The 26,868-nt window shown below is 47.7% G+C and overlaps 1 protein-coding gene across 3 annotated transcripts in view; it reads left to right on the top strand.

Annotated features, from left to right (window-relative positions):
* ADCK1 (aarF domain containing kinase 1) overlaps positions 1–25,746 on the top strand; it is a 104,034-nt gene extending 78,288 nt beyond the window's left edge. For all 3 annotated transcript variants that reach the window (XM_084891640.1, XM_084891641.1, XM_084891642.1), the window contains 4 exons: positions 11,463–11,612; positions 12,754–12,951; positions 22,271–22,464; positions 23,991–25,746. In XM_084891640.1, the coding sequence (XP_084747766.1) occupies positions 11,463–11,612; positions 12,754–12,951; positions 22,271–22,464; positions 23,991–24,162 (714 nt within the window). In that variant the 3' untranslated portion in view covers positions 24,163–25,746. The remainder of the gene's footprint in view (positions 1–11,462; positions 11,613–12,753; positions 12,952–22,270; positions 22,465–23,990) is intronic.
* The last annotated feature ends 1,122 nt before the right edge of the window (positions 25,747–26,868 follow it).

Here is a 26,868-nt window from a genome sequence, read left to right as displayed (position 1 = left end):
GCCTTGGATTGCAGTGGAATCTGCGTCACTTCGGTAACTCCCAAAGCAGGAGTTGGAGCACTGACCGAGAACTTTTCCTGTCCATGCACTATCTAATTGCAGCCCTTATTTCTCTAGCTTATATCCAGGGTCATTCATCCATTCCATATGGACATGGTTCCATCTGATAGAGAGGTGAGGGCTGAGTTAGCGCACAAGCCGTGCTTAGCATAGCGCCTGGCCTGTGGTTAGTGCTCCAGATTGGGAGCTAGTTGATAATTGTTGTTTTCATTCTTAGTATCCTCCTTTACCACGAATGTTTACTGACGGCCTGGCTCCCTGTGCCAGGCCCTTTCTGCCCTGGAGCCATAGGAGGGAGACCTTACTGTTTCTATTTTGCAGATGAAAAATCAGAAACTTAGACCTAACTTATGTAAGGTCCCAGATCTTAATTGAATTACATAATCACTAGCCAGATAAAGATTCAGGTCATTTCTCGTACCCCAGAAGGCTTCCTCATGCCCCTTTCAGACTATACTCTCACCCTGCAAAGAACAGTTTTGCTCACTCCTGAACTTTATATAAATAGAATCATACAGTCTAGGCTTTTGAGTCTGGCAAAACCTCTGTTCTCTTCCATTGGTCTATGCCTCTACCCTTATAATAATACTATTTAAAATACTATTTTATTGATTTCAGAGAGGAAGGGAAAGAGAAAGAGAGGTAGAAACATCAATGATGAGAGAGAATCATCCATTGGCAGCCTCTTGCAGGCCCCCTATTGGGGATAGAGCCTGTAGCCTGGGCATGTGCCCCAACCGGGAATCGAACCATGATCTCCTAATTCATAGGTCAGTGCTCAACCACTGAGCCACACTGGCTGGGTTACCATCTGTCTTAATTGCTTAAGCATTCCTAAGGAATCAAGTACTTAATTCCTTAATCTCTGGCCCCTGGCTTCTAGTGTTTGTATGACCTAGAAAGCTCTTTGGTATTCTAAAATGATGTCGTTAAATACTTTCACAGAAACTTTAGGCTGGACAGGGGGCTCTGGGCCAAGGGCTCCACTATGTTGTGGCAGACCAATGGTGATGTTCAGAGTAGACCAGCAATAGGTCCTAATTTCTAGAAATCAATCTATTATGTCTCTTATCAGCTAATATCAAAAGCCACAGGTCTCATGGAAGACTGGTGGTATGTGTGTGTATGTGTGTGTATGTATGTGTATATGCAAGTGCACACACACACAGAATATGAAACACCCTGAAAGTTTCTCACAGGTTTTAGGATTGTGGGACTCAGGGAGCCCATCCCTGAAGTGACCCTTTGTCCTGAGGATGGCCTGGGTGTGTGAATTCCTTGGGGAGGGAAGTATAAGGGACAGATAAGGGTGACAAGGACCAAATCCTGGAGTGTAGGGTGGTTAGTGGCATCTTGGCCGCTATGAGCTGGTGACTCAGCCAGAAGGTGCGGCTTGGTAGGGGCTGGCTCTAGAAGGAATCTTGAGTTGGGTGGGGGTGGCTCTAAACCCCTCCAACTTGTGGAGCCATCCCTCTGTACTTCGAAGAGGCCCTCACCCTGCAACATCCCAGCCCCACTGGGCCTAGTGTGTGAGGACCTCAAGACCAGCCTAAGTAACCAGTTCACAGTAGACTTGGGTAGGGAAACACCAGGTTAGGAAGCAAGAGACTTGGGTTCAAACTCCAGTTCTGCCAGTGGCTCACTGTATGACCTTGGACAAATCACTCTCCTTTTCTGGATCTCAGTTTTCTTTTTCTTTTTATTTTTATCAAAGGTATGTTAACTTCTTCTTTTTTTTTTTTAAATATCAGCTTTTGCATTTAAAAAAATATATATATTTTATTGATTTTTTTTTTTTACAGAGAGGAAGAGAGAGGGATAGAGAGTTAGAAACATCGATGAGAGAGAATCATTTATCAGCTGCCTCTTGCACACCCCCTACTGGGGATGTGCTCACAACCAAGGTACATGCCCTTGACCGGAATCGACCTGGAACCTTCCAGTCCACAGGCCTACGCTCTATCCACTGAGCCAAACCGGTCCCGGCTCTCAGTTTTCTTATTCAAGGTTTTGGATTAGTTGGACTCTAAGGGTATGTCCTGCTTGGATATTTGAGAGAGCAATGATTCCCTGCTTGCTGGGAGCTAGGATTTGAGCCAGCTATTTCAGAATCACTGGGGAGCTTATTAACAATGCAGATTCCTGGGGCCCACCCCAAATTTACTAATCAGAATCTGGGAGGGGGGAAGGATTGAAGGATATGCATTTTAAACAAACTCTCTAGGTGATTTCTGATACTCACTGAAGTTCAAGAACCACCTTTCCCAGGCCCAGATGGCCTGGGCACCTAGGTTGATTTGCACCTCTGGGAACAAGGCAGCCCTGCCCAGCTGTTCTCATCTGCCAGGGAACATGGGGCTGTGAGGAGCCAGCAGCCCGCAGGAGCCCTTGCTTGCTTGTATCTCTGAGCCTAGCAGCAGATATTACAGAGGGCCTGACCCATGATCATATTTGCCAGTCACTTTAAGAGCTGGTGACAGTGACTGCCGTTGATTTCATTAAAAGTAAAGGTCGCGAGGGAGCGCGTTCCCAGGCTGGATGGAGCCTCCTCAAGCCATCGGACGACTATTGATTGCACGACCTTTATCGAGGGTTAATTGGATTTCAGTGAGTATGTATTTAAGACCCAGCCTGGCTGAGGCCCAATTGAATTTGCGTGAAATCAGCCGAGAGAAAGGTGACAGAGTCTCAAGTGTGGAGTTGGCAGAACGGGGACTGGAGGCACGATGGGCAGACATTTGCAGTCTGGGAAGAAGGGGGTGGGTGTAGGGATGGGGGGCTCACAGAGACTCCAGCATCTCTGTTCTGGAGGCCTGGGGGCCAGCAGAGAGAAGAGGGCTGGGACTCCCCGTTTTCATCGTGTGGACTTGGATTCAGTCCTCTGTCCTCTGATGGACCTCCTGGTGTGCAGTATGGCCTCCAGAGCTTGTGGTCTTTTCCCTTCTGTCAGGGTCAGGAGGGGAGCTGGGGTTTAGCTCTTACTTTGAAAGTCTCCCCACTAACCCTCCTTTTTTAGGCCCCCAACTCCTGTTTTCTGAGGTGCCCTCAGTTGCAGCTTCTCTGGTCAGAGTCCCTCATCTATATCGTTGGAGTGGCAACAATACATACTTCACAGGGCTATTGTGCAGACTTTGCAAGCTGTGAAGTTCTAAAAAAAAATCATTTATAATTCATGGGGTTATTCTTCATAGGAGCTTATTCTCCATAGAATCTTTGAGAATCTTCTTTGCTTCCCTCCTGTCCACCTACCTCTATTGTCTGTGAGTGATGATCATCAGTTGAATATGGTGACCCCCCACCCCCCAGTTTCCCCTTGTCCCCTCATGCCACCAAGGACTGAATGAGACATTTATGTTTTGCTCACCATCGCCCACTGGGCCTCTCTGGCTCTGTGGTGGGAGGTGCCTAGGAGACCAGGGAGGAGAAGCTGCAGAGATATGCAGACCCTGGTGACCAAAATCACTAAAGAGATGACACGTCCCATCATCCTCCCCTCTAAAACTTCTTGGACCAAATCTTGAGAGGTCCAGGGATATTGGAGGGGTCCAGGGCACAGATGAGTTCCTGGAGATTCATTTGCCCAGTGGCAGGGGTGTCAGGAGTAGGCACAGTGCCACTCTGGACTTGACCTTCCTGGATTTGGTGCTGCCTCTGCCACTTGCCAGCCATGCCTCCTTGGTGGAACTGGTTACCCTTTGGAAGCTTCAGCTTCTTGTCAAGTGGGGTACACAACCAACTGGGGGGACTGTTTGATGATTGACATACTAAGCAATGGCAGAATGCCAATAGTCCCTGCTTGCCAGGTTATTATCCTGGAATTCTGACCCTCTGCCCACTTTGTGGGAATGAGAAATATGAAACCTTTCTCTGTGTTTCATATTGGCCCAGGGAAGGTGGAAGAGGTGGAAATAATTTCTTTGGAGTGAGTTGTTCCCCGAGGCCGGGAATGTCAGATGTCCATAGCTTTTGCTCCCTCCACCATGTCTTCCAGTAGTTATGGCTCTGGTCCCTCAGATAGCCATGTCCCTTTAAGTCTCTCAGGCGATGTCCATGTTCAAGCCTAATCTAGAGAGACTTTCACTGAGCTCCCAGAAGCTCCAAAATTAGAATAATCCTTCCAGTTTCCTGTAATTAGCTCAGCACCTCTCCTTCTTTCCAACACTATGTGTGGTTGAAGAGGTTCCCAGTGCCTTCACATTCAGGGATTTCACTCCAAGTTTGCTAGCTCAAGATTGACGCACTCCGTGAATAGATGTGTCCTCATGCTGGGCAGCAGTGAGTAATTGGAGGTTTATATGTCCCAGGGGTGGTTCCTGGGTGAAAGGTGGGTGTGGAGAGAGGAAAATGCTCTAGGCTGTGGTCTGGTCTTTCAGGCTATTCTGCCTGAAGAAGCCTCGGCAGAAACCGGGGATAGGCAAAGAGAGTCTGAATTATTAACCACTTTGTACTTAATATTAGGCAATTTGTGTCATTATTAATATCTTGCACCCCCAACCTCCTGTTTCTTTCAGAGAACTTGGCCTTGCTTTCATGACACCCCCCAAAACATACATAGACTTTCCCTTGGGGGCGGGAATAAATTAACCCATGCAATTATCAAATAATTAAAGTACTTTCAGCCAATTCAAGTTTTAAGAAAAATCTAAAAATAACTCCTTAATTTACATATTATTTACTAAATTAATTCTTTACTCATACATTTTACACGCCCCCTCCTTACTGTTATAGAATAAAGGCATTGTGTAATTACCGAAATCACTTAACGTGAGTGGCACATCCTTTTTACATGGAGCAATTAAAGGACTCGACACTGACTTTTCCTCTAAAGATTGCTTTACTATGTCTTTAATTAGCCGTGTGTTTTTGGTAAGACAAACAGCCCTGGATTTCCTTGAGGCTCTTGTCCACATGGAATGACTTCTTGAATGCTGTGTGTGACCTTTGGAAGTTTTTGGTGCAGCCTCGGACTTCAGGCAGGAGCTTCCTGTGAGTGGAAAGGCAGGGGGCCTTGTGATGGAGAGCTTGTTACCCGGAGTCAGGCCTTATGGGTTTGGATCCTGGTTTTTCTAACTGCTGGCCAGGGCACCAAGCTGCCCCCTCTTTGGAATCTTGCTTCCTTTGCATATCTACTGCAGAAGGTGGCTGGAAGTCCATGCAAAGTGCCTGGCACAGAATGTTAACTGTTAATCATTCTAAAGTAATGTCACTTCTTGTCTTTATTGCAGCCACCACCATTAACAGGGCCAGGGAAAGCCTTAGAGGAATCGAGTAGACATTTGTCCAAGGAAGACATACTAATGGCCAACAGGTACCTGAGAAGGTCCTCAACATGACTAATCAAGGAATGAAAATCAAAACCACAATGAGAGATTACCACATACCTGCTATGGCTGTTATAAAAAGATAGGAGATAACAAGTGTGAGGATGTGGACAAAGGGAACCCTTGTACACTGTTTTGTGGGAATGTAAATTGGTGCAGCCAGTATGGAAAACAGTATGGAGGTTCCTCTAAAAACTAATAGTAGAACTACCATGTGACCCAGCAATCCCTACTTCTGGGTGTATGTACCCAAAGGAAATGAAATCAACATCTCGAAGAGATATCTGCAACCCCATGTTCATTACAACATTATTTTGAATTGTTTGTTCTTAATCATGAGGCTGAGGCATGGCTAAAGTATTACGGAAGGAGTAGAAGAGAGGGTTGTGTGCCCAGTGATGGCCTTAGGTGTCTCCTAGGACCTTTATGTCTTTCTGAGTCGGAGAAGGCTGGAATTACTAGAGTTAAAAATTGGTTTCCAGAGACAATGTAGTACAACTTTGACAGATGTAAAGAAAAATTTCCCCAAATTTAGAAACAAGGCCATGAGTGCACAGTATTTTTTTTTTTGTCTTTTTTTTTTTTTTTTTTTTTTGTCATTTTGAGCATTGTTCAACTAGCTCACCAGAGGATTCTTTAATATTTAGGGTAATGCACTTTTGTTAGACTTTGCTATTGAAAAATTAACTACTCAGGCTGAAGTTATATATCAACCTGTAGATTTTATCTGGTACAGGTGCAAATCATTTCTGCCCAGTAGAAAAGATAACCCAAAGGTTGTGATTTCCTTATTGCCCTATAGGAAAATAACCAGTTTTGCCTCTAACTCAGGAATCATGTGTAAATGCCTATAAACACCCAGTCCCTCTTGGGTGTTTAAATTCTCTTGTGGTTCAAATTCTCCTTGAACCACTCTGCCTTCATATTTGGTTCTTTATTGATGAATTAAATAATTGTCAACATGTGTTTATTCTATATTTGTACGAGGGTCATGTTTTTAATTTTTTGAAAATTATACTTTGATAGTGATAATGGGTATATATTTTAATAAGTTAAAATAATAAGCTAGCCCATTACAAACAAACATGTTTGTGTGTCTTATAGTGAAGTGCAGCAATTTTTAAATGGTGTGCCTGGAGAGTTTTTAAAACATGTAATACCTGACTAATCTCTTTTCCTTTAGATTGTCAAATAAAAAAATGACAACAGCCAACACAACAATAGCCATCTGATATAAATGCTCAGTATTGAACCATAAATATATAGGTTATATAACAGAGTTGCATCTTATATCATGTCACATAATAAGTTTGTGTTTGATTGTTTAATTCCTGATACTAGAAATCCTTATATCCAAGTACAAATACATGATTTTAATAAGAAGTTACTTTGGAGAAAAAAGGGTAAGTAATTACTCTTATTATATTTTTGTAAATCAGTCAAAATTATACCTATTTCTTTTTATCAGGCCTATCAAAAATATAATATGTTTTTTGGTGTGCCTCAGAATTTTAATTATTAGTTTATGTATGCCATAAGATGAAAAGAGTTGAAAATCGCTGGTGTGTAAAGCACTTGCCCATATATGTGATCACATTTTGATCTTAAATCTTGTGGTTTCCCAGTGAGGAAGACTGTCAGATAGGGTTAGTCCCACTTACCAGCTAAGGGAACTTTAGACTCAGATTGGGAAGGGAGGCAACTTGCCCCCCAGGTCACCCATACCTTAAATGCCAAAACCAAGATGGCTCTAGAGTGGAGCTGGGTGCAGAGGATGGTCCTCCCTGCTTTCTCTGCCTACCATGCCTGCCTGTCCTGGTGAAATCTGGTTAAAATGAACATCAAGAGCAGCTCCTAAATGGAGACACCTAGACAGGGCAGACAGATGAGGTGTTGAGATGGGGAGAATCGCTCTGGGGCTTTGCTCGTGTGTGTATATGAGCTGCAAGGGGCAGCATCTCCCCCTCATCCTCCAGAAGCTCACTCTCTTGAGCTAGGACTCTCCCATCCTGAGTTCCTAGACCCAGGGGGCCGTCTTTCAGTGTAGTAATAGGGGCCCCAGAGCGATTAGCAATATTTCAGAAATCTTAAGGGAGATCATACATCTCCCCATGACAGGCCTGCCCAGACTAAATGAAATGTCATTTCTCTGCTTTGGCTGGAATTCCGTCAGCTCAGACTGGCTGCACTGCTTATCTTGGGCTGATCAGGAGCCCTGATTGGACCTTATATGCATCACTGACAAATAAAAATGAATTATTAGTTTAAAAATGCAATTGATTTGGCAAACGCAGCCTTTCAAAGTGTGGTTCCATGGAGTGCCAGATTACCTAACAGATGGGGTTCACGGGGCACAGAGGTGGGGACTTGCTGGTTTTCCCAGGACCAGCTCAGGCTGGGCCCCTTTCCCAGGTGATGGGAAGTGGTGGCTCTGGGACACCTGACATATCAACCTGAGTCTGAGAACTTGATGCGGGGCAAAGTCCTGCCCCAGATGCCAATAGACACTGAGTACTGGGCATTTATTTCACCCAAGAAAAACGTTGGGAGCTGGAGAGCTGGCATGGTGGCAGGACATAGTGTGACATAGGATAAGTGTCAGGGCTCTAGACAACCTCTTTAACCCCAGTATCTCCATCTTTTAAAAAGGTGCAATGATGCCCAGTCTGCTGCCCTCCCAGGAGTGTTATGAGAAACAAGTAACAACAGGGACACTGACAAGAGGTCACTAGGTTCCAAGCACTGGGAAGTTGTCATTAACCCCTGCAGAGTGTTACTGGTATCCTTTCCATTTACTGAAGCTGAGAGTATAAAGTTACGGAGTTCAGTTGAGGAGTGTGGAAATCATAGGGAGCAAGTATTCTATCTAATAAAAGGGTAATATGCAAATTAACCATCACTCTGTCACAAAGATGGCGGTGCCTATAGCCACAAGATGGTGGTGCCCAGTCCTCTCAGCCCCACTGGAGTCCCCCAGTCTGGGGGGAGGGTGGCTACTGAGAATGGGCAGCATGAGTGGTCTTGGGGAATGCCTCTGGGCGGGTGTGGTGTGGCCAGCCCCCCTCCCCCCCCCCAAGAGCTACTGGCACACAGCTTCTACCGGGGTTTCCATGGCCCCACATGCCCAGTGGCAGGGCATCGGAGTGGCACTCCAGTACTTGGGGTTGTCCCTCCGTGCACTGACCTCGAGGGGCGGGACTCCAGACTCGAACTGGAGAGGCAGAGCCTGGAACCATGGGAAGGAGTGCAGGCGCTGGTCCTGAGGGTAGGAGCATGGCCTTGGCCTAGACCAGAGATTGTGGGAGGAGTAAACTCAGGTACAGGAATTACTAGAGTTAAAAGCAGGGACATGGGCACAAGGCACAAGGGACAGATATGGAGTCAGCAGAATGAGGGTGAGCACCAATAGAGAGGAGGGGCCACGGAGTAGTGTATGCAAGGACATACCCTGAACGTGAGGGCGCACCCAGTCCATAGGGTGTAGCTTTGCTGCCCTCAGAGGCATCACAAAGAAAGTCTTACTAAAAGGATTTGAACCCAGATGGAGGGCAGGGGCGGGGCCAAGTTACCATGCAGGCGCTCAAGACCGTAGAAGAGGCTCTGAGAAAAGCTGAGATGCTCTCAGGGGGCATGGCCAGGGCATGGCTTAAGGTGTTGTTGGGTGAATGGGGATTGTAATGTGAATAAGCAAAATGACTTGACCAGCATGAGTGGTATAGCGAAGTGTAAGGGGCGTAGGCAAGATGGCCACCCACATGAGCCTTATCCCAGTAGCAAGTGCAGGGATTTGTGCTCAGAGCATTCAGGTAAGGTCCCATGGTGCAGCGGGCAGGGATGAGGGGTCCTGATATCGCATGATGGGCTACTAGTCCTATATAATAAAACCCTAATATGCAAATTGACTGAACTCCTAAACGACTGATTGCTTTGATGTGCACTGACCACCAGGGGGCAGACACTCAATGCAGGAGCTGCCCCCTGGTGGTCAGTGCACTCCTATAGGGGCAGCGCCACTCAGCCAGCAGTCGGGCTCATGGCTGGAGAGTGCAGCAGCGGTGGCAGGAGCCTCTCCCCACTCCACTGCAGGCAGGCGGTAAGAGCTAGGGGTCCCAGACTGTGCAAAGGGGGGATAGTGCCTAAGTTGGCAGGTGGACATCCCCCGAGGGGTCCTGGATTGCTAGAGAGCGCAGGCCGGGCTGAGGAACTCCCCCTGCCCTCAGTGCACGAATATCATGCACCGGGCCTCTAGTAGAAATAATAGTTATGAGAAGACTGTGGGCTCACACCTGGTTTGAATCCTGGCTCTATTCCTTTCTAGCCATGTAGGTTTGGGAAAGTTAAACCTCGATGTGTCTCTATTCCTCATCTGTAAAATGGGGGTCATAATTGTACCTTCTTTTGTGGATTTTTAATAAGGATGGTAGCTATGGTTATTAAAGTAGGGTTATTCTTGATTTATTTTGGGCCTGATTGTAATTGATTTGGATTCTGAGGTGATCAATGGGGTCAGGATGAGCCTCAGAGGTAGGAACCACGGCATCTCAAAAAAACCAGAGAAACAAAGGTCTCATTTATGTTGAAGACAGAGTCCTATATTCACATGTTTGGCCTGTTACAGGCAAGTGGATGCATAATAGAACCAGTGTATCATATTTAAATTACACCGCAATAAAGCTGTTTAACAAAATAGAGCCAGTCCCTGCCACCTTTGGAGCTTATCATAGAGCAGTAGATGGTCAGCAATTAAATAATGACATAAATAGTGCTGTGAAAGTAAAGTACACCATTCTGTGAGAATATATGGTAGGAGAACATCATTGAGTCTGGGAGGTCAGGGAAGTTTTCCCCAGGGAGGTGATGCTGAGCTGGGAAGAAAGAGAGGAGTGAACCAGGTGAAGGGGAGAGGGGAAGGATGTTTCTGGCGGAGGGACTATCATGTGCAAAGGCCCTGAGGTAGGAAGGCACGGGGACCTTTGGAGAGGAGGAAGAAAGCAAACATGGCTGGAGTGTCAATGTGCCAGATGAGACCAGGGAAGGAGGCTGGACTTGATCATGCAAGACTTTGTAGGCCAAGGAAAGCAGTTGAGTCTTTATCTTAAAACACTAATCCTGTGTTCACCACCCAATGAGCCCAACTCCTCTCCTCTGGCTAGGATATGTTTGTTAGTGACCATGGGGTCTAGCTGAGGCTGAGAGAAATGTCAAGGGCAGTGTGTCCTGGGACGTCAGGTATCTGGGTTGAGCATCTCTTTGTCCATGGAAACCCACCAGCACACATTCCATGGGCCCAGGTCTGGCTCTATTCAGCAGCTGTTTTCTAGCTGGGAAGAGGCTTTTAGCTTTAATAAAAAGGGAGTAGAGATAAGAAGACGGCCTCGGCAGGGAAAGCAGCAGTGACAGGATGATTTAAACGGCCTCTCCAGTGTCATTTCTTCTGTGCAGACATCATAAATCAGATCAGCATTGGGCTCTGACAGGGGGGGGGGGGGTGATGAAAGGGGCCTGCAGGAAGAGGGTAGAAGGGTGTGTGATTCTGGGTCCTCCTGGGGACTGGCCAGGAGCGGGTGGGGTCACCTATTTCCTGGTCCTCAGTCCCTTAGCCTTACTCTTTGCAGGAGGGCAGGTGGACTGATTCCTTCAAACCAGGTTTCCAGCCCATATTCAACTTTGAGGAGAAAAGTGAAGAGAAACTAAAAAAGGAAATAGGGAGGAGTGGAGGGGCAGGTGTAGAAGGTGGGTGTTACAGCCATTAGAAAAACTAGACACAGTGGCTCTTCCAGTTTGCCATGTATTAAAATCATCAGGGGAACTTCAAATAAAATACTGATGCCTGGGTACCACTCCCAACATTTCTGGGTTCCAGGTGACTCTGATGTGCAGTTAATGTTAAAAAGAACTGGATGAGAATTTAGCTTCTAGCTTACACTCAAGAACTTTGCAGTGTTGAGCCATCACTTTCACCATGCCCGCTCAGACCCACTTGTCCTCCTGGTTTTCCTCTTGAAAGTGGCCAGACTGAGGGGCCAGAGTAGATGTCTCTGAGACAGGTGTTAATGCCCACCCAACGCCCTTCTCTTCCAGATCTCGCGCCACCTGGGCAAGATATACAGTGAAATGATCTTTGTCAACGGCTTTGTGCACTGCGACCCCCACCCGGGCAACGTGCTGGTGCGCAAGGGCCCGGACACGGGAAAGGTGGAGATTGTCCTGTTGGATCACGGGCTCTACCAGGTAGGACCGGCCTTTCCCACCCAGCCAGCCCCAGGGTCTAGACCTGCCTGGGATGAGAGTCCCCTGAAGGTCCCTATGGGCCACAGAAACAGGAGGCAGATGGCTGAGGTAATGGAGAGGCCCCATCATAGCCCTATAACGGTCATTTGTCCAAGTCCCAGTCATATACTCTGAGCCTCAGCTACGTTCTTGGTGAAGTGAGGCTGCAAATGCCTTCTTTACGGGATGCTGTTAGGAGTACATGGGAATGTGCCCAGATAGGTGAAATTGTTTTGTCTGCTGTACAACAACCTTGCTTCCCAGGGAAGTCCAGGCCAGCCCAGACCCTGGTATGGGATCTGGGACTTGCTAGGGAGGGTAATTCAGCCCTAGTGATGAGGTGCTGTGAAGCATGAAAGAGGCCTCAGAACTGATAGAAGCTCTATCCTGAAGACTTGGGATGCAGAGCTGGATCAGATGAGCCACGAGTCCTTCCTGGAAGTTGAGAAGTTCACTGCCAATCCTGGGACCCGGGGCCAGGTTTTATTCTAGGAGACAGATGGTTCTTGGGGAGGCAGTCTCTAAAGTCTCCTGGTCCTCAGTCCCTTCCCTCAGGGTCTTAATTCCACATCCCAAAACCTTAGCCCCCTTTGAAAGGCTCTGTGGATATGTTAGTTTAAGGTAGGCCAGCTGCTGTCCTACACGTAGCCCCCGAACAAATGGTAGATCAGACACAGCAGGTATCTAATGCTTGCTCATGTGTTGGTCTTGGGTGGGTGGAGGAGGCTGAAGGCAGGGGCAGGCTGAGGCTCTGCCCCCCAGCCCTCCCTCGGGTATTCTCACCATCTGTACCCAGAGGGATAAGGGCTTGGAGGAGAACGCATTGGCCAAGCTGGGAGTGGAGTTTCTGCCACATTCTGTGGGTCAGAGCCCAGGCCCAAGGCCACATTTAACTAGGAGGGAGCCAGGGAATGTAATTTCTGCTACTTAGGACCAGGTTCGCCCAATAGTAGCTTTGAACTTGGATTGACTCTTGGGGGGAAGCAGATGTGCAAGAGCCACAGTCTTTATCCATCCCCCCTCATAGTGGCCACTCTAGCCCAGGACTAGGTCTGGATAGAGAGAGGAGGCTCAAGTGTGGCCACGGTTGCCCCCATTATAGATGCTCACAGAGGAGTTTCGCCTGGATTACTGTAACCTCTGGCAGTCGCTGATCTGGACTGACATGGAGAAGGTGAAGAAGTATTGCCACCGTCTGGGAGCTGGTGACTTCTACCCCTTGCTTGCCTGCATGCTGACAGCCCGCTCTTGGAATTCAGTCAACAGGGGCATCAGCCAAGCTCCAGTCACCGCCACTGAGGTAGGTGTTCCCTCCTGGCCCTGCCTTCTCCTGCATACAAGGGTCCGGACCAGATGGCCTTTGGACCTCCCTCCATCCCTAGTTTCTCAATCTGTCATGGAGTGGACTTCTGTATCCCCTGTCTGTCAGTTTGCCAGGTTTATGCAGTCTTGTCCATATCCATGTGGGGATGCGCTCGGGCTCACCACAAGGGGCAGGGTCCTGCTATCTTCCTATCCAAGGTCTGAGGTTCTGTCTGCTGGGCTGTGAAGGTTGAGAGGGTGAATAGAATTGGAGATACATTGGATAAGAAGGAGGGAGAGGAGGAGGAATAGAATCCCTGAATGGAAAGAAGGCAGGGGAGCTACATTCCACTCTTTTTTTAAAATTTATTTTATTTTATTTTATTGATTTTTTACAGAGAGGAAGGGAGAGAGAGAGCTAGACACGTTGATGAGAGAGAAACATTGACCAGTTGCCTCTTGCACACCCCCTACCAGGGATGTGCCCTCAACCAAGGTACATGCCCTCGACCGGAATCAAACCTGGGACCTTTCAGTCTGCAGACCGACACTCTATCACTGAGCCAAACTGGTTTCGGCTACATTCCACTCTTGACCTTAACCACCCGGAGTATGAAACAGGTCATGTTAACCATGAGACTAGAGTTCTGCAGCTTTTTCTCCAACCTACTCACACAAGATTTCAGGCTTCCACAAAGTCCTCCCCAGGACTTCTGGGAATCCCCAGGGACTATCTGATAAATAAGCCTGCTGTTTCCTCCTAGGTACTGTCTCCCATTGTGTGGTTCCTCTGGGGCAGCCTATTGGGGAGAGCGCGTTAGTTCTCACGTGGTGCTGCTTGTCCCATTGCTCATGTGTCATTCTTAGGTGGGTGGAGGAGGCTCTGCTCTCTCCTCCTCCCTAAGACCTCCCTCGTGGTGGTCTGTGTCTGCAACCCGAGGGTAAGGACTTGGAGGAACACGGAGTTTTTAATGAAATAGCTTTTTGGTCTTTCTTTGTAGTTCATTTCTTCATTGGATCTAGACAGTAGTCCCACGGTGTCTGGGCTGAGACCAATCCAAGTAGCACCTCCTCCCTGCACCCATTTTCCCTTCTGCCCCCATCACAGGGACTTATGTGGCCACTCCTTCTTCCTGGTTCAGAGCTCCCTCCATCCCTAGTTTCTCAATCTGTCATGGAGTGGACTTCTGTATACCCTGTCTGTCAGTTTGCCAGGTTTATGCAGTCTTGTCCATATCCATGTGGGGATGCGCTCAGGCTCACCACAAGGGGCAGGGTCCTGCTTGTGCAGTTAGAAAGACCTGGGATCTAGTTCCAGCACCTGCTCTTCCTGGTGGCATGACCTTGGATAGATTTTGTCACCTCTTGGAGCCTCGGGGTGGGGGTGGGGGAGGGGTCCCCTATAAGCTGCCTTGTGGTAGGTGGTTTTAGGAATGGCTGGATCCAATGTGTCAAACAATGTCACCAAAGAGGCCACCCATTGCTATCTCTTGGTTCTGTTTTCTTCTAAGTTGACATCATCCCCAGCAAGTGTGGTGGCAGAGAAGACCACTGGCTGCCCTAGGTCTACACAGCTTTAAAGCTGGTCATTTCAGAAGAAGAGAGATAGTTTCCCTTCTCGATTGAATAGGGAGGATAATTTCTGCTTTACTGATAATGCCTGGAGAGTGCCTCTCCGTAGCTCCTGAAGTGCCTTCATTGAGCAAACATAGGTTTTCGCTGGGTCCTGGACTAGGTGCTGTGCATCCAGTGATGAGCAGTCTGTCTTTGTAATTTGTACTGTGGTTGAGGGAGACAGACAGTAAACATGTGAACAAGCAGGTAAATGGAATAATGGCAGATTCGAGGAATCAGGAGGAAACAAGCTTGTGATGGGATGCTGTCAATTGCGTGCTCAAAGAAGAGATTTCTGAGGACTTGACTTTTAAGCTGAGCCCGAAGGACAAGGAAGGCCCTGGCCACAGGAAGAGCTTGGAGAAAGCATCCTAGGCAGAGGGTATATACTGTGCTACGATGGTATGGGGGAAAGGAGACCTTGGTGTAGTTTGGAGTGTGGTGAGTGGATGATGGAATGAGAAGAATTTGGAGCACTGGACAGAGGGAGCATTACTCAGGGCCCATAAGCCATGGGAAAAGTTCAGATTAATTCTCAGTACAGAGCAAAGCCTTTGACAGGTTTTAAGCAAGAGAAGGAGATGCTCAGATTTGCTATTTTAAGTATCTCTCTGGAGTGGGGCAAGATGAACAATGGGGAGATTAATTAGGAGGCTGGGGCAGGACTTCACATTGGAGAGGTGCTGGGGCTCAGACTGCGCTCATGGCAATGGAGGTGAAGAGAAGCAGAGGGAACCAGGAAGCATTTGGCCTCAAGACTGAGCGGCTTTTCTGTTGGCTTGGATGTAGAGAGGAAGAAAAGTGGCCTCATAGTTTTCTTTCTTTCTTTTAAATATATTTTATTGATTTAAAAAAAATAAATCTTTATTGTTCAGATTATTACAAATGTGATCCTCTTTCCCCCTCAATTGCTCCCCTCCACCAGGTTCCCACCCCACCCTCTGTCCTTTCCCCATCCCCCATTGTCCTCATCCATAGGTGCACAGTTTTTGTTCAGTCTCTTCCCACATCCCCCCACTCCCCTTTTCCCCGAGAATCGTCAGTCCACTCCCCTTCCATACCTCTGATTCTATTATATTCACCAGTTAATATTGTTCATCAGATTTTTTAATTCCCTTGGTTTTTAGATTCACTTGTTGATAGTTACATATTTGTTGATCATAATTTTTATCTTTACCTTCTTCCTCTTCCTAAATAACACCCTTCAGCAATTCATATAATTCTGGTTTGGTGGTGATGAACTCTTTTAGCTTTTTTTTTTATTTGTGAAGCTCTTTATCTGTCCTTTGATTCTGAGTGATAGCTTTGCTGGGTAGATTATTTTTGGCTGTAGGTTCTTGCTATTCATCACCTTGAATATTTCTTGCCATTCCCGTCTGGCCTGCATGGTTTCTGTTGAGAAATCAGCTGACACTCATATGGGTGCTCCTTTATAGGTAACTACCTGCTTTTCTCTTGCTGCTTTTAATATTCTCTCTTTGTCTTTTGCTCTTGGAATTTTAATTATGATGTGTCTTGGTGTGGTCCTCTTTGGATTCCTTTTGTTTGGGGTTCTGTGGGCTTCCTGGACTTGTAAGTCTATTTCTTTCCCCACGTGGGGGAAGTTTTCTGTCACTATTTCTTCCAGTATTCTTTTGGTATCTTGCTCTCTCTCTTCTTCTGGAATCCCCATAATTCTGATGTTGGTCTGCTTGAAATTGTCCCAGGGTTTCTTACACTATCTTCAACTTTCTGGATTCTCTTATCTTCTCCCTTCTGCAGAGGTGTGTCCTCTGGCTCTTTGTGTTCTAAATCTTTGTCTTGATTCTTGCGATCTTCCATTCTGTTTTTAGGACTTTGTATAATATTTTTTATTTCAGACAATGTTTTCTTCATTTCTAGTTGATCCCTTATTATTTCTAGTTGCTCCCTTTTCATATCCTCATGGGTCTCATTTATTTTATCGGCCTTTTTTAGGATATTGTTGAATAACCTTATAACTGTAGTTTTGAACTCAATGTCCAATCTTTTCTTTTTCTCCATCTCCTCCCTCTGTGTCTTTCCTCTTTGTCTGCATTTTAGTTGTTTCCCTGATTTGATGAAATAGCTTTGTGTGCTAGGTGTTCTGGTAGACCCCAGTAGCACAGCCTTCCCAGTTACCTGCAGTGGACAGTCTTGGTGTAGCCCTTTGTGGGCTGTGTGTGCAGTCTTGTTGTTAAGCCTTGCTTATTGTTGGTATCACTGGGAAGCATTGATCTCCAAGCCAATTGGCTGTGAGGATCAGCAGTGTCTCAGCTAGAAGGGCTTCTGTACTCCGCTTAGATAGGGTGGGGTCTCGGGGTGGTGCAGACAATCTTTGGTTCCCTGTCAGCCTCCTCTTAGAAAAGTCCTGTTCGTGGAGAGTTTCGGAAGATTGGTTGCAGGCACGCGCACCTCTCAGACAAGCTTTGGATTCCGGCCAGTCCCTCCTTAGAGAAAGCCAGCTTCTGGGAGAGTTTCTGTGCTCAGCCACAGATGGGGCGGAGTCTCGGGTTGGTGCAGACAAACTTTGTTTTCCCTACGGCTCCTCCCCAAGTCCCGCAGTAATGGCCTCTGGCTTCACACTCCTCTGAGAGATCTCTGCCCGCTGCCTGACAGTCTGGCCTCTCCCTGTCTGGGGCCGTCTATCAGAGCAATAGGGTGATTCTGTTTTCCTCTCAAACAAGAAAGCCAGCCGCGTGTTAGCTGTCCGCCCCCTCTGCACGCCGGGAGTACGCCAGCAGCAATCTTGGTCCGGCCCTTCCTCTCCACACCCCGGGAGTAAGCCAACGCCTTTTCACGCACACAGTTCTCTGAACCTTCACAGTTCCTGAGGTTCAGCATGCCTTCTCTCTCCTTCCCAGATGGCAGAGCCTCCTCTCAGCTAGCTGTCCGGTGCTTCAGGGCAATGCCTCCCCTGTTTTTCAGTTCTAAATTCAAATTTGTTGTGGTAGGCTGCATTCGGGTGTCTACCCTATGCTGCCATCTTGGTTTTTTCCTATTTTATTGATTTTTTTACAGAGAGGAAGAGAGAGGGATAGAGAGTTAGAAACATCAATGAGAGAGAATTATCGATCAGCTGCCTCTTGCATACCCCCCACTGGGGATGTGCCCGCAACCAAGGTACATGCCCTTGACCGGAATCGAACCTGGGACCTTTCAGTCTGCAGACCGATGCTCTATCCACTGAGGCAAACCGGTTTCGGCAAAAAGTGGCCTCATAGTTTCTTGGGGGTAAATTACAGTATGGGGAGGGTGGTGCCACTTCCTGACATAGGGAAGATGTTGGGAAGGACATATTTTGGGTGAGGGTACCAGCAGTCTATCAGTAATTCTCTTGAGCATTCAGATAGAGGTGGGCAGTTAAACCTGAGCTCAAAGAGGCCCAATCTCAAGATATACATCTGTGAGTCCTCAGCACATAGATGGCATTTAACACCACAGAATGGATAAGATCACATGGCACAAGCAGGTACTCAGTAAATGATATCTGTTTTTATTAACTAAGTTTGAATTTTATTTTTTCATTTGTTACTCATTCATAAAGGCCCAGCATAAATGATAGTGTACTAGTTGGCTTGGGTTGCCATAATAGAATACCACCAACCAGATGTCTTAATAGCAGACATTTATTTTCTCACAGTTCTGGAGCTCAAAGTCAAATATCAAGGTATCATCAGGATTAGTTTCTGGTGAGGGTTCTCTTCCTTGCTTGAAGATGGCTGCCTTCTCATTGTGTCCTTACATGGCCTTTCTTTTGTGTGTACACACTCCTAATCTCTTCCTCTTTTGGAAAGGACATCAGTCCTATCGAATTAGGACCCTCCTTATGAATTCACTTAACTTTACCTCCTTTAAGGCCCTGGCTCTAAGTAATCACACTGACATTAGAACTTCATCGTAGTGATTTGGTGGAGGGCACAATTCAGTCCATAGCACCAGCCCCGGAGGCCTCTCCTCATGCTTTTGTCAAAAGCGATTCCTTAATACTTGGATCACTCATGTGCCAGCAGTTTATACTGAGTCTCAGAGTTAGTTATTTGTATGTTTATATGGACTCTGACTAGTTGGTAAGTGCCTGGAAGGCAGGCATCCTGTCTGGTACCTTTCTCTCTTAAAAAAAAATTTGTATTGATTTCAGAGAGGAAGAGAGATGGGGAGAAATAGAAACATCAATGATGAGAGAGAATCATTGATCGGCTGCCTCCTGCATGCCCCACTTTGGGGATCAAGCCTGAAACCTGGGCTTGTGCCCTGACTGAGAATCAAACCTTGACCTCCTGGTTCATAGGTCGATGCTCAACCACTTGGCCATGCCCAGCCAGGCTGGTGCATTTGTTTATAAAGTCTCTGCGGTCCTGGGACCAGGTCCAGTAGAGAGACGTTTGTGTAAGTTCTGGAGATGTGTACTCCATTTGCTCACTTTGGAAATAACCCTGATAGAGAATAAACATAGCAACTCTAGGCCAGCCCAGACTCTGAGATGTGAGGGCTCAGTTTTCTGAGTCCTAGTCTGACTTAGAATTAGGGATCCTCCAACATTGTATCAAGGAGGATGTTTTTCCAACCAGAAGTGGCTTAAACAATTAGGCATTTGCTCTCTCCATGACAAGCAGCCTGGAAGTGGGTGGGTCCAGCTTGGTTGATTGAGCAGGTCAACAGTCTCAGGACTCTGGGCTGACTTCTCTGCGATTCTCTTGGTTTTCCTTTCATCATTCTGAGATGACTGTGGTAGGTCCAAGCTGTGTATCTTATTTCCCTGGTGTCTAGAAGTAGGAATGAGGGCTATTTCTTCTCACATATATATATATTTTTTAATCTTAAAAGATACTTTATTAGTTGAGACCGGTTTGGCTCAATGGATAGAGCGTCGGCTTGGGGACCAAAGGGACCCGGGTTCGATTCCGGTCAAGGACATGTACTTTGGTTGCAGGCATATCCCCAGTAGGGGGTGTGCAAGAGGCAGCTGATCGATGACTCTCTCTCATCGATGTTTCTAGCTCTCTATCTCTCTCCCTTCCTCTCTGTACAAAATCAATAAAATATATTTTTTTAAAAAAAAGATACTTTATTAATCCAAAGGAAAACAAAAACATGAGACAAATAGAAGTGAAATACCAAGATAGCTGATTTAAACCAAATCATGTAAATAATAACATTAAATGTAAATGATCTAAACACCCCAATTAAAAGGCAGAAATTTTCATATCAGATTTAATAAGCAAGATACAGCCATATGCTGCTACAAAAAATCATTTTAAATATCCAATATAATAAAAGCCTAATATGTTAAGTGTCATCTGGTCAGCCATTCAAAGAATCAAAGCATAATATGATAATTATATGCTAAAGCAGCTCAACTGCTTGCTATGATGTGCACTGACCAACAGGGGGCAGACGCTCCAACTGGTAGGTTAGCTTGCTGCTGGGTCACATATTGTTTCTTAAGAGCAAGGAAACTTTCCCCAGAAGTTCTTCAAAAGACTCCTCCTTGTGTCTCATTGGCCAAAATCATGTCCCCTATCACATGCCCCTTGGCAGGAGGGGCATTGAGTTCAGAGCTGGTATTTGCTGAGATCAGCCAATAATTTGGGGCTAGGGAGGGGCTCTGCCTTCCTGAGGAGCAATGTCCCAAGGGGTCAAATGAACAAAAATGGGGTCCTTTTAACAAAGGGGAATGGGATATGGGTGGCTGTTGGATAGGTACCCATTGGGGCCGTCTGCAGACACGCGCCATCAGGATGTGTCCTGGCTTGAAGGCTGTGACCCCCCCGACTCTGCAAGGTAGTTTGGATGGACGCAGGTGCCTTTACGTTGCCTGAGAGGGGCTGTCGTGGGGCCAGTCCCTTCTTTGCTGAGAGGGGGATCCCTGTGGTGAGCAGGCTTTGATGAGGCCTTAGCCCTCCTGGGTGACCCGCAGCTGTGGTGGGAGGGGCAGCAGGCAGACAGCCTCTTGGTTTCTGGCAGCGCGGTGCGATGTTCCAGTCTGATAGCTCCTGCCTGAGGGACATTTCGAGTTTCACAGCAGCTTGGTTATCAGCAGTGCACACGTGTTCCTGAAAGGGCAGAGAGTCCCGCTTCTGCTGCAGAGAGCGGCCAGGCGGGAAGGTTTTTGGCAGCACTGCTGGGCCCCTCGTGACTGCGGTTGGCACCAAGCACCTCCCCATGCCTTATCTCTGATGCCCTCTTGGTATTGCTGAGAGGCAGGCACAGAGGATATGAGCAACCCAGCGTTTAGGTGGGGACACTGCTTGGAAGAGGTGAAAGGACTTGCTCAGGCTCACAGAGTCCGCAGTGAGTGAGAGGCAGTATAGCCTGGTGGTGAGAGCGTGGGCTTGGAGCTGGACTGCCTTAGTTTGAATCCCGACTCACCACTTACTAGCTGTGGACCTTGTTACTTAATTTCTCAGTGTCTCAGTTTCCCCTTTCAAAGTGGGTAATCCCCTTGCCTGATAGGGGTGTTGTGAGGATTTAATGAGTTAATAATACATGTAAACATTTTCTTAAAAAATATATATATATTTTATTGATTTTTTTACAGAGAGGAAGGGAGAGGGATAGAGAGTTAGAAACATTGATGAGAGAGAGACATCAATCAGCTGCCTCCTGCACACTCTCTACTGGGGATGTGCCCACAATCAAGGTACATGCCCTTGACCGGAATTAAACCCAGGACCCTTTAGTCCGAAGGCTGACACTCTATCCACTGAGCCAAACCGATCAGGGCTACATGTAAACATTTTCAAAGTGCCCAGCTTACTGGGCAAATGCACTGTATGTGTTGGCTCTTGTCATTGTCACCATCATTATTGTCATCGTTGTTTCTCTGGAGACTGAGGAGGGGTCAGAGCCTCACTGTCATACTCAGGACTCTGGTTGGGGGCTCTTATATGCCAAGTGCCATGTGAAGCTTGGGATAGGGAAGGGTGGGAAGTCAGATCCCAAATTACACACCAGAATGGGGTAAGGGCTAGCGAGCCCTGGATCCTGTTCTGGGGCATCAGGACCTTGGGCACTGGATGGGCTGAGACTGGCTCCCGAGTGGAGGACAGTGATAGGCATGGCTGTGTGGGTGGCAAGGGCTCTGGCTGGGGTGCAGAGTCATGCAGGGCATGGGCACAACTTGGGAGCTGGGTTGGAATCAGGACCTCAGACCAATGAACTGCACCAGGTTGGGCTGGGCTAAGGGATGGGGGACATGACTCAGTGGTACCAGCATCCAGGGCTCCTTCGAGGCCTGACCTGAAGTTGGTGGCCTGTGAAGAAGCCTTGGAGAGTAACTCCAGGATGGACTCCTGGGCTGAGAGCCTGGCACACTCTACCCTCATCAAATGGTTGGTGGGGAGGTGGATTTTCAGTTGGTATTGGTTTGGAGGCTTGGGGGATGGGTACGGTGACCTTGGCTATGGGGAGCTGGGACAGAAGAGGCAGCAGAAGTACCTGTAGTCCCCATTGATGTGCTCCGGTACTGGGTCCAGTACTTGGCCAGAAATTGGGGTAAGATGTCCCATCATGGTCTGTCAAAGCTTCTTGTGCTAAGCTTCCCTTTAGCGGGGGAGAGGGGTGGGTTTCTAGTGGTACCAAGGCATGCTTGAAGCTCCCTCCTGGAGCTTCCTTGCAGGCCCTCAGGTCATGGGTTTGGAGACCCGCCATCGTGGGCTCCACTTCCCACACCAACCACTGCTGTTTCCCCGTTGCTGCTTTAGAACATCGAGATCCGCAACAACGCGGCCACCTACCTCCCCCAGATCAGCCAGCTCCTCAACCGCGTGCCACGCCAGATGCTGCTCATCTTCAAGACCAATGACCTACTGCGAGGCATCGAGGCCACCCTGGGCACCCGTGCCAGTGCCAGCTCCTTCCTCAACATGTCACGCTGCTGCGTCAGAGCGCTGGCCACGTGAGTGTGGGCTCCGGCCTCTCCACCCCTCCAGTTCCTTGGCCTGCCCCAGGAGTCCTGCTCACTTCCACTTTCTCCCAGAAACTCCCAGAGCCTTGCCCCAGTGTCTCAATCTCCAGGTCTCCCTGCAGGGAGTTAGGGGCTGAGAACAACTCCAGTGAACTGGCTGATGCCTCAGGGTAGTGTTTTGGGTAGTCCAGAGAGCCACCTGCACTTGCTACAATGGTGGTTTTTGGAACCTCACCCTCTCGGTCAAGCTTTCCAGATGATTCTTACCCTCAGCAGTTTTAGTCCTATCCAGGTGTCCCCTGGGTTTGGGATCAGGTGCACATCCCATCTCAGTCTGGTTCCAGGACCTGCCTCCCCAGGATATACTGTGACTCAGGAAAGTGTCACCAGCAGGCTCTAGGCCCTCTCAGGATCTCAGATTCATTTATTCATTCATTTAATCCTCATCAGAGGATATTTGATTTTTACAGAGTGGAAGGGCAGGGGAGACCCAGAGAGAAAGAAAAATAGATAAGAGAGAAACATCGATTGGTTGCCTCCCGCACACACCCAGATCTGGACCAGGGATGTGCCCTTGACCAGGAATTGAATCACGACCCTTCGGTGCATGGGCTGACACTTTAACCCCTGAGAAACACTGGTTAGGGTGATATCAGACCTTTTTAGATGTCTCATAATCCTTGGGGTGTTGATGAGGAAGAGAAGGGTACTTCCTCAGGGAGGTTGGTAGCAGAGGAACAAGAGTCTTGGGCCCCTCTATCTGAGGGTGGCAAATACACAGGGAGACCCGTGTGTGTGTGTGTGTGTGTGTGTGTGTGTGTGTGTGTGTGTGTAATGTACTCACCTGAGAGGGGAGGCCTTGATTGTGGTCAACTCCCAGCCCATCCACCTCAGGCAGAGGAAGGGTCTATTTGGTGAAGGGAGAGTTGACCACATACATCATGTATCCACTATCAAATATCACAGTAGATTATAGCAACATAGACTGTACACGGAAAGGGCTGAACATGATTCATTCTTCCTTCAAGGGTCCAGAAAACGAAGTTGTGAATAGGGCATCATCAGAAACTCCAGTTTTCATCATGTCCTTTTGCTGGTGCAGAGGGATTGAGCTGGGCTGCATCCACAATGGCTTCAGCCTCCTAGGACCACCTGACCAGGTTTTCAGGTGACCCTGAAACTTTCAGAAAGTTTGGGAGAGCTTTTCTATTTGAGTTTGGGGGATTATGGTTTGATAAATATTAACTCTATTTTTGGAAAAATGGGAACATTGAAACATTGTACTTAGTGGGTCCACATGGGGCTTTTCTTATCTTACTTAGCTGGAAAACTCCTAGGAATAGTTGAGTTCCTCTAGTCTCTGACTGGGCAATGGTCTGATCCACGACCAGGACTGGTCCATTGGGGCAGGGAGCTGGTGAGTTGGCAAAGCCATTATCTTATGTTTTTCTGAATGATCCTGAGTGTCTCTTTCTTCTTTAACTCTTTTTTCTCCTTTCTTCTTGCCCCTCCTGCAGGCACAACAAGAAGAACACCTATTCATACTTCAGAAGGACCCAGATCTCCTTTAGTGAGACCTTCAGCCTGTGGCAGATCAGCTTCCATGAACTCATTCTGCGTGCGAAGGCGCTGAGGCTGGCCAGCTGGGTCTTCGCCCTGCTTTGCTGGCTGTTGCCTGCTCCACACTGAGTGGACTTTCTATCCCCTTCCCTTTTTCATTGTGACTCTATGGCAGGCACAGGGTCTTTCCACTCATCCTTTACTCCTGTCTCTACCAGTTGCCCTGTTTCTGTCACACGGTGGCCTGGAGTCCTCAGGTCACTGTCTGTGGCACCACCTTACTCCACCTCTGGAATTCCTGTCCCACCATAGTCCTGTTGGAACCACAAGCTGACCATGCAGTAATTTCTCTCCTTATCCAGGGAGATGGCACACAGTCTGCTTTCTGACTCGTGGCATGTGCTGTTGGGTGGGTTATCCCCCAACTTCCATTAGTCCTTCCTGTGTCAGGGTGGCCCATGAATCCCACAGAGGGGACATTAACTTGTAGGAAGTTTGAGTCTGCTGGAGGGGAGCAGGATCTCTGAACTTGCTTGAGACAGGTTCCCTCTCCTTGCCCTCACACTCCTTAGCGAGTGCCTTGGCCTCCAAGGCAGGCTGTGCCACAGCCATGGGTTCATTGCTGTGCTGGGGACCCCCTTGGGTAAGGAAACCCCTCTGGTCTTGCTCGGTGGGATTTTTAGTCTAGGTTGGGAGTGAATCCACTTTGGCCATTAGGCAGGAGCGGACCTGGACACCACGTGCCATTGTGTTCTGCCTGGCTTCTTGTCTCTGCATTGCCAGGTTGCCACTGTGGGGCCACTTCCTGCTTTTTGTAGGCTTCTCTCATCCTATAAGACTTAGATCTCATTGGAGCTGTTAAGACGCCCAAGGCCCGGAATTCAGAGGCTCAGCTGAAATCCCTGGTTCTCACCGGGCACCTGCCTTGTTCTAATAATCGCTTCCTGACTTAGCCCTTTGGTTTATTATGTGATGCCCCCAGTCCTGGAGACTGTTGTCTGAACCTCACTTACTGTGGCTAGGGTTCCACTCTGAAACCCCTTGTTACCTGTCTGCACCCTGTGCTTTACCTTATTGCCTGAGGCCAGTCTGCCCCTCTCCCAGCACGAACATCTGCTCCTATTTCTGGGACACCCCAAACTCCTGCTTTAACTGCTGTCCCTGTGTGTTCTCCAGGTGTTATTGGGTCAGATGTCTCCCCACTTCCGTTAATTCCTCCTGTGTCAGGGTGGACCATGAATCCCACCCACACTGACACATTTAACTTGCAGGAAGTTTGAATTTGCTGGAGGGGAGCATGGTCTCTGAGCTGGCTGGAGACAGGTTCCCTCTCTTTGCCCTATCACTGTTCACAGCGATCACACCCAGATTCAGTAGGTCCTAGCTCTTACTGAGCACCCTTGCTCAAGGACAGTAATTGTATATGAGTCTCCGTGATTTAATTCACCCCATTCATGGGGCAGAGAATCCCCAAATTTGCGTCTTATTTTCTGTTAATACAACAAGCAGATTTTCCACTGACCACAGATGAGTCACAATCCCTTTATTTCCTGAAAGAATTAATTGTTCTTAGTGACTGGTTGGATGTGCCCAGGGGCCTGAGAGAACAATTTGCAGAATATGTTACTCATCATGAGGATACACATTGGATATTATATTTTATGGTGTCTTTTATAACCACTGAAGTAAATATGTTTTTGTTGTTCAAGGTAATGGTTACTTACTTTTTATTTTTGGTTTAATGGTTGGCTTCCTGCTGGCCTGGGATGTAAAACATCAGCATGTTGCCAGTGGATCCAGCACCCAAAACATATCTGCAGGAGGGGAGCAGGGTCTCTGAACTTGCTTGAGACAGGTTGACAGTAGAGAGTAGAGAGGTTGGGAGAGTTTGAAAATAGAAGAGGAGCAGGTTGGTGGTTATTAAGTGCCTTCCATGTGTAAATAAGTTCCATCATTGAATTGTCCCATCAACTCTGAAAGGAAGAGGGATCATGGCTTCGTCTTCCAGAGATTGGAACTGAGCTCAGAGAGGTTTAATAATTTGCCTGAAGTCACACAGCTGCTAAAGGGTGGTCCATTCTCTGTTTCTATCCTGCAGTAGATACAGATAGCATCTGTAGATACGGTCACACTTGCCCCTTGGGCCTCAAATCCCTGATTTTTGGAGAATATTGGGTTTTCACTGGAAGTGGGGGAGTGGATGAGTAAGGGAGACAAAGAGTCCTGGAAAATGCAGACTTGAGTTCAGCATGTCCCCCAGGGTCTAAGACAGGATGGACCTGGACTACTACACTCCACAGTGCAAACCTGACACTAGTTACTGCAGACCCCACAGGCTTAAGGTCACAGTTCCCCATGAGACTCAAGCTGCAGGTTTGGAGGCCCCCAGGCCACCTGTGGTTCTGACCAACTGACTACAAATTTGGAGGCTTCCCCAGCCCTTCAGGTTGAACAGTTTGCTAGAATGACTCACAGAACTCAGGAAGTCACTACCCTTGTGATTACAGTTTTATTATAAAGGATACAAATTAGCACCAGCCAAATGAACAGCTGCATAAGGGGGTGTCTGGAAGGTCCTGGTGCAGAGCTTCCCTGTCATCTCCTGTGGACTCAGCACACAGCTCCCTCTCGGCACAGCAGTGTGTGCAGGGGCGTCAGTGTTCAGAGTTTCTGTCAGGGGTTGTTACACTGGCAGGATTGATTGAATCACTGACCACATGACTAAACTTAACCTCCAGCCCCCACTCCCCTCCCCAGACAGATGCGGTGGTATTGCCTCCATCCTGAGTCACTCAGTACAAACTCCAAAAGTGTGATCCAAGGGGCACAGCATGA

Source organism: Pipistrellus hanaki, assembly GCF_964339955.1.
Source record: "Pipistrellus hanaki genome assembly, chromosome: 1".
Classification (NCBI taxonomy): domain Eukaryota; kingdom Metazoa; phylum Chordata; class Mammalia; order Chiroptera; family Vespertilionidae; genus Pipistrellus; species Pipistrellus hanaki.
The sequence above is the reverse complement of the archived record's forward strand: the minus strand, read 5'-3'. Positions and strand labels throughout refer to the sequence as shown.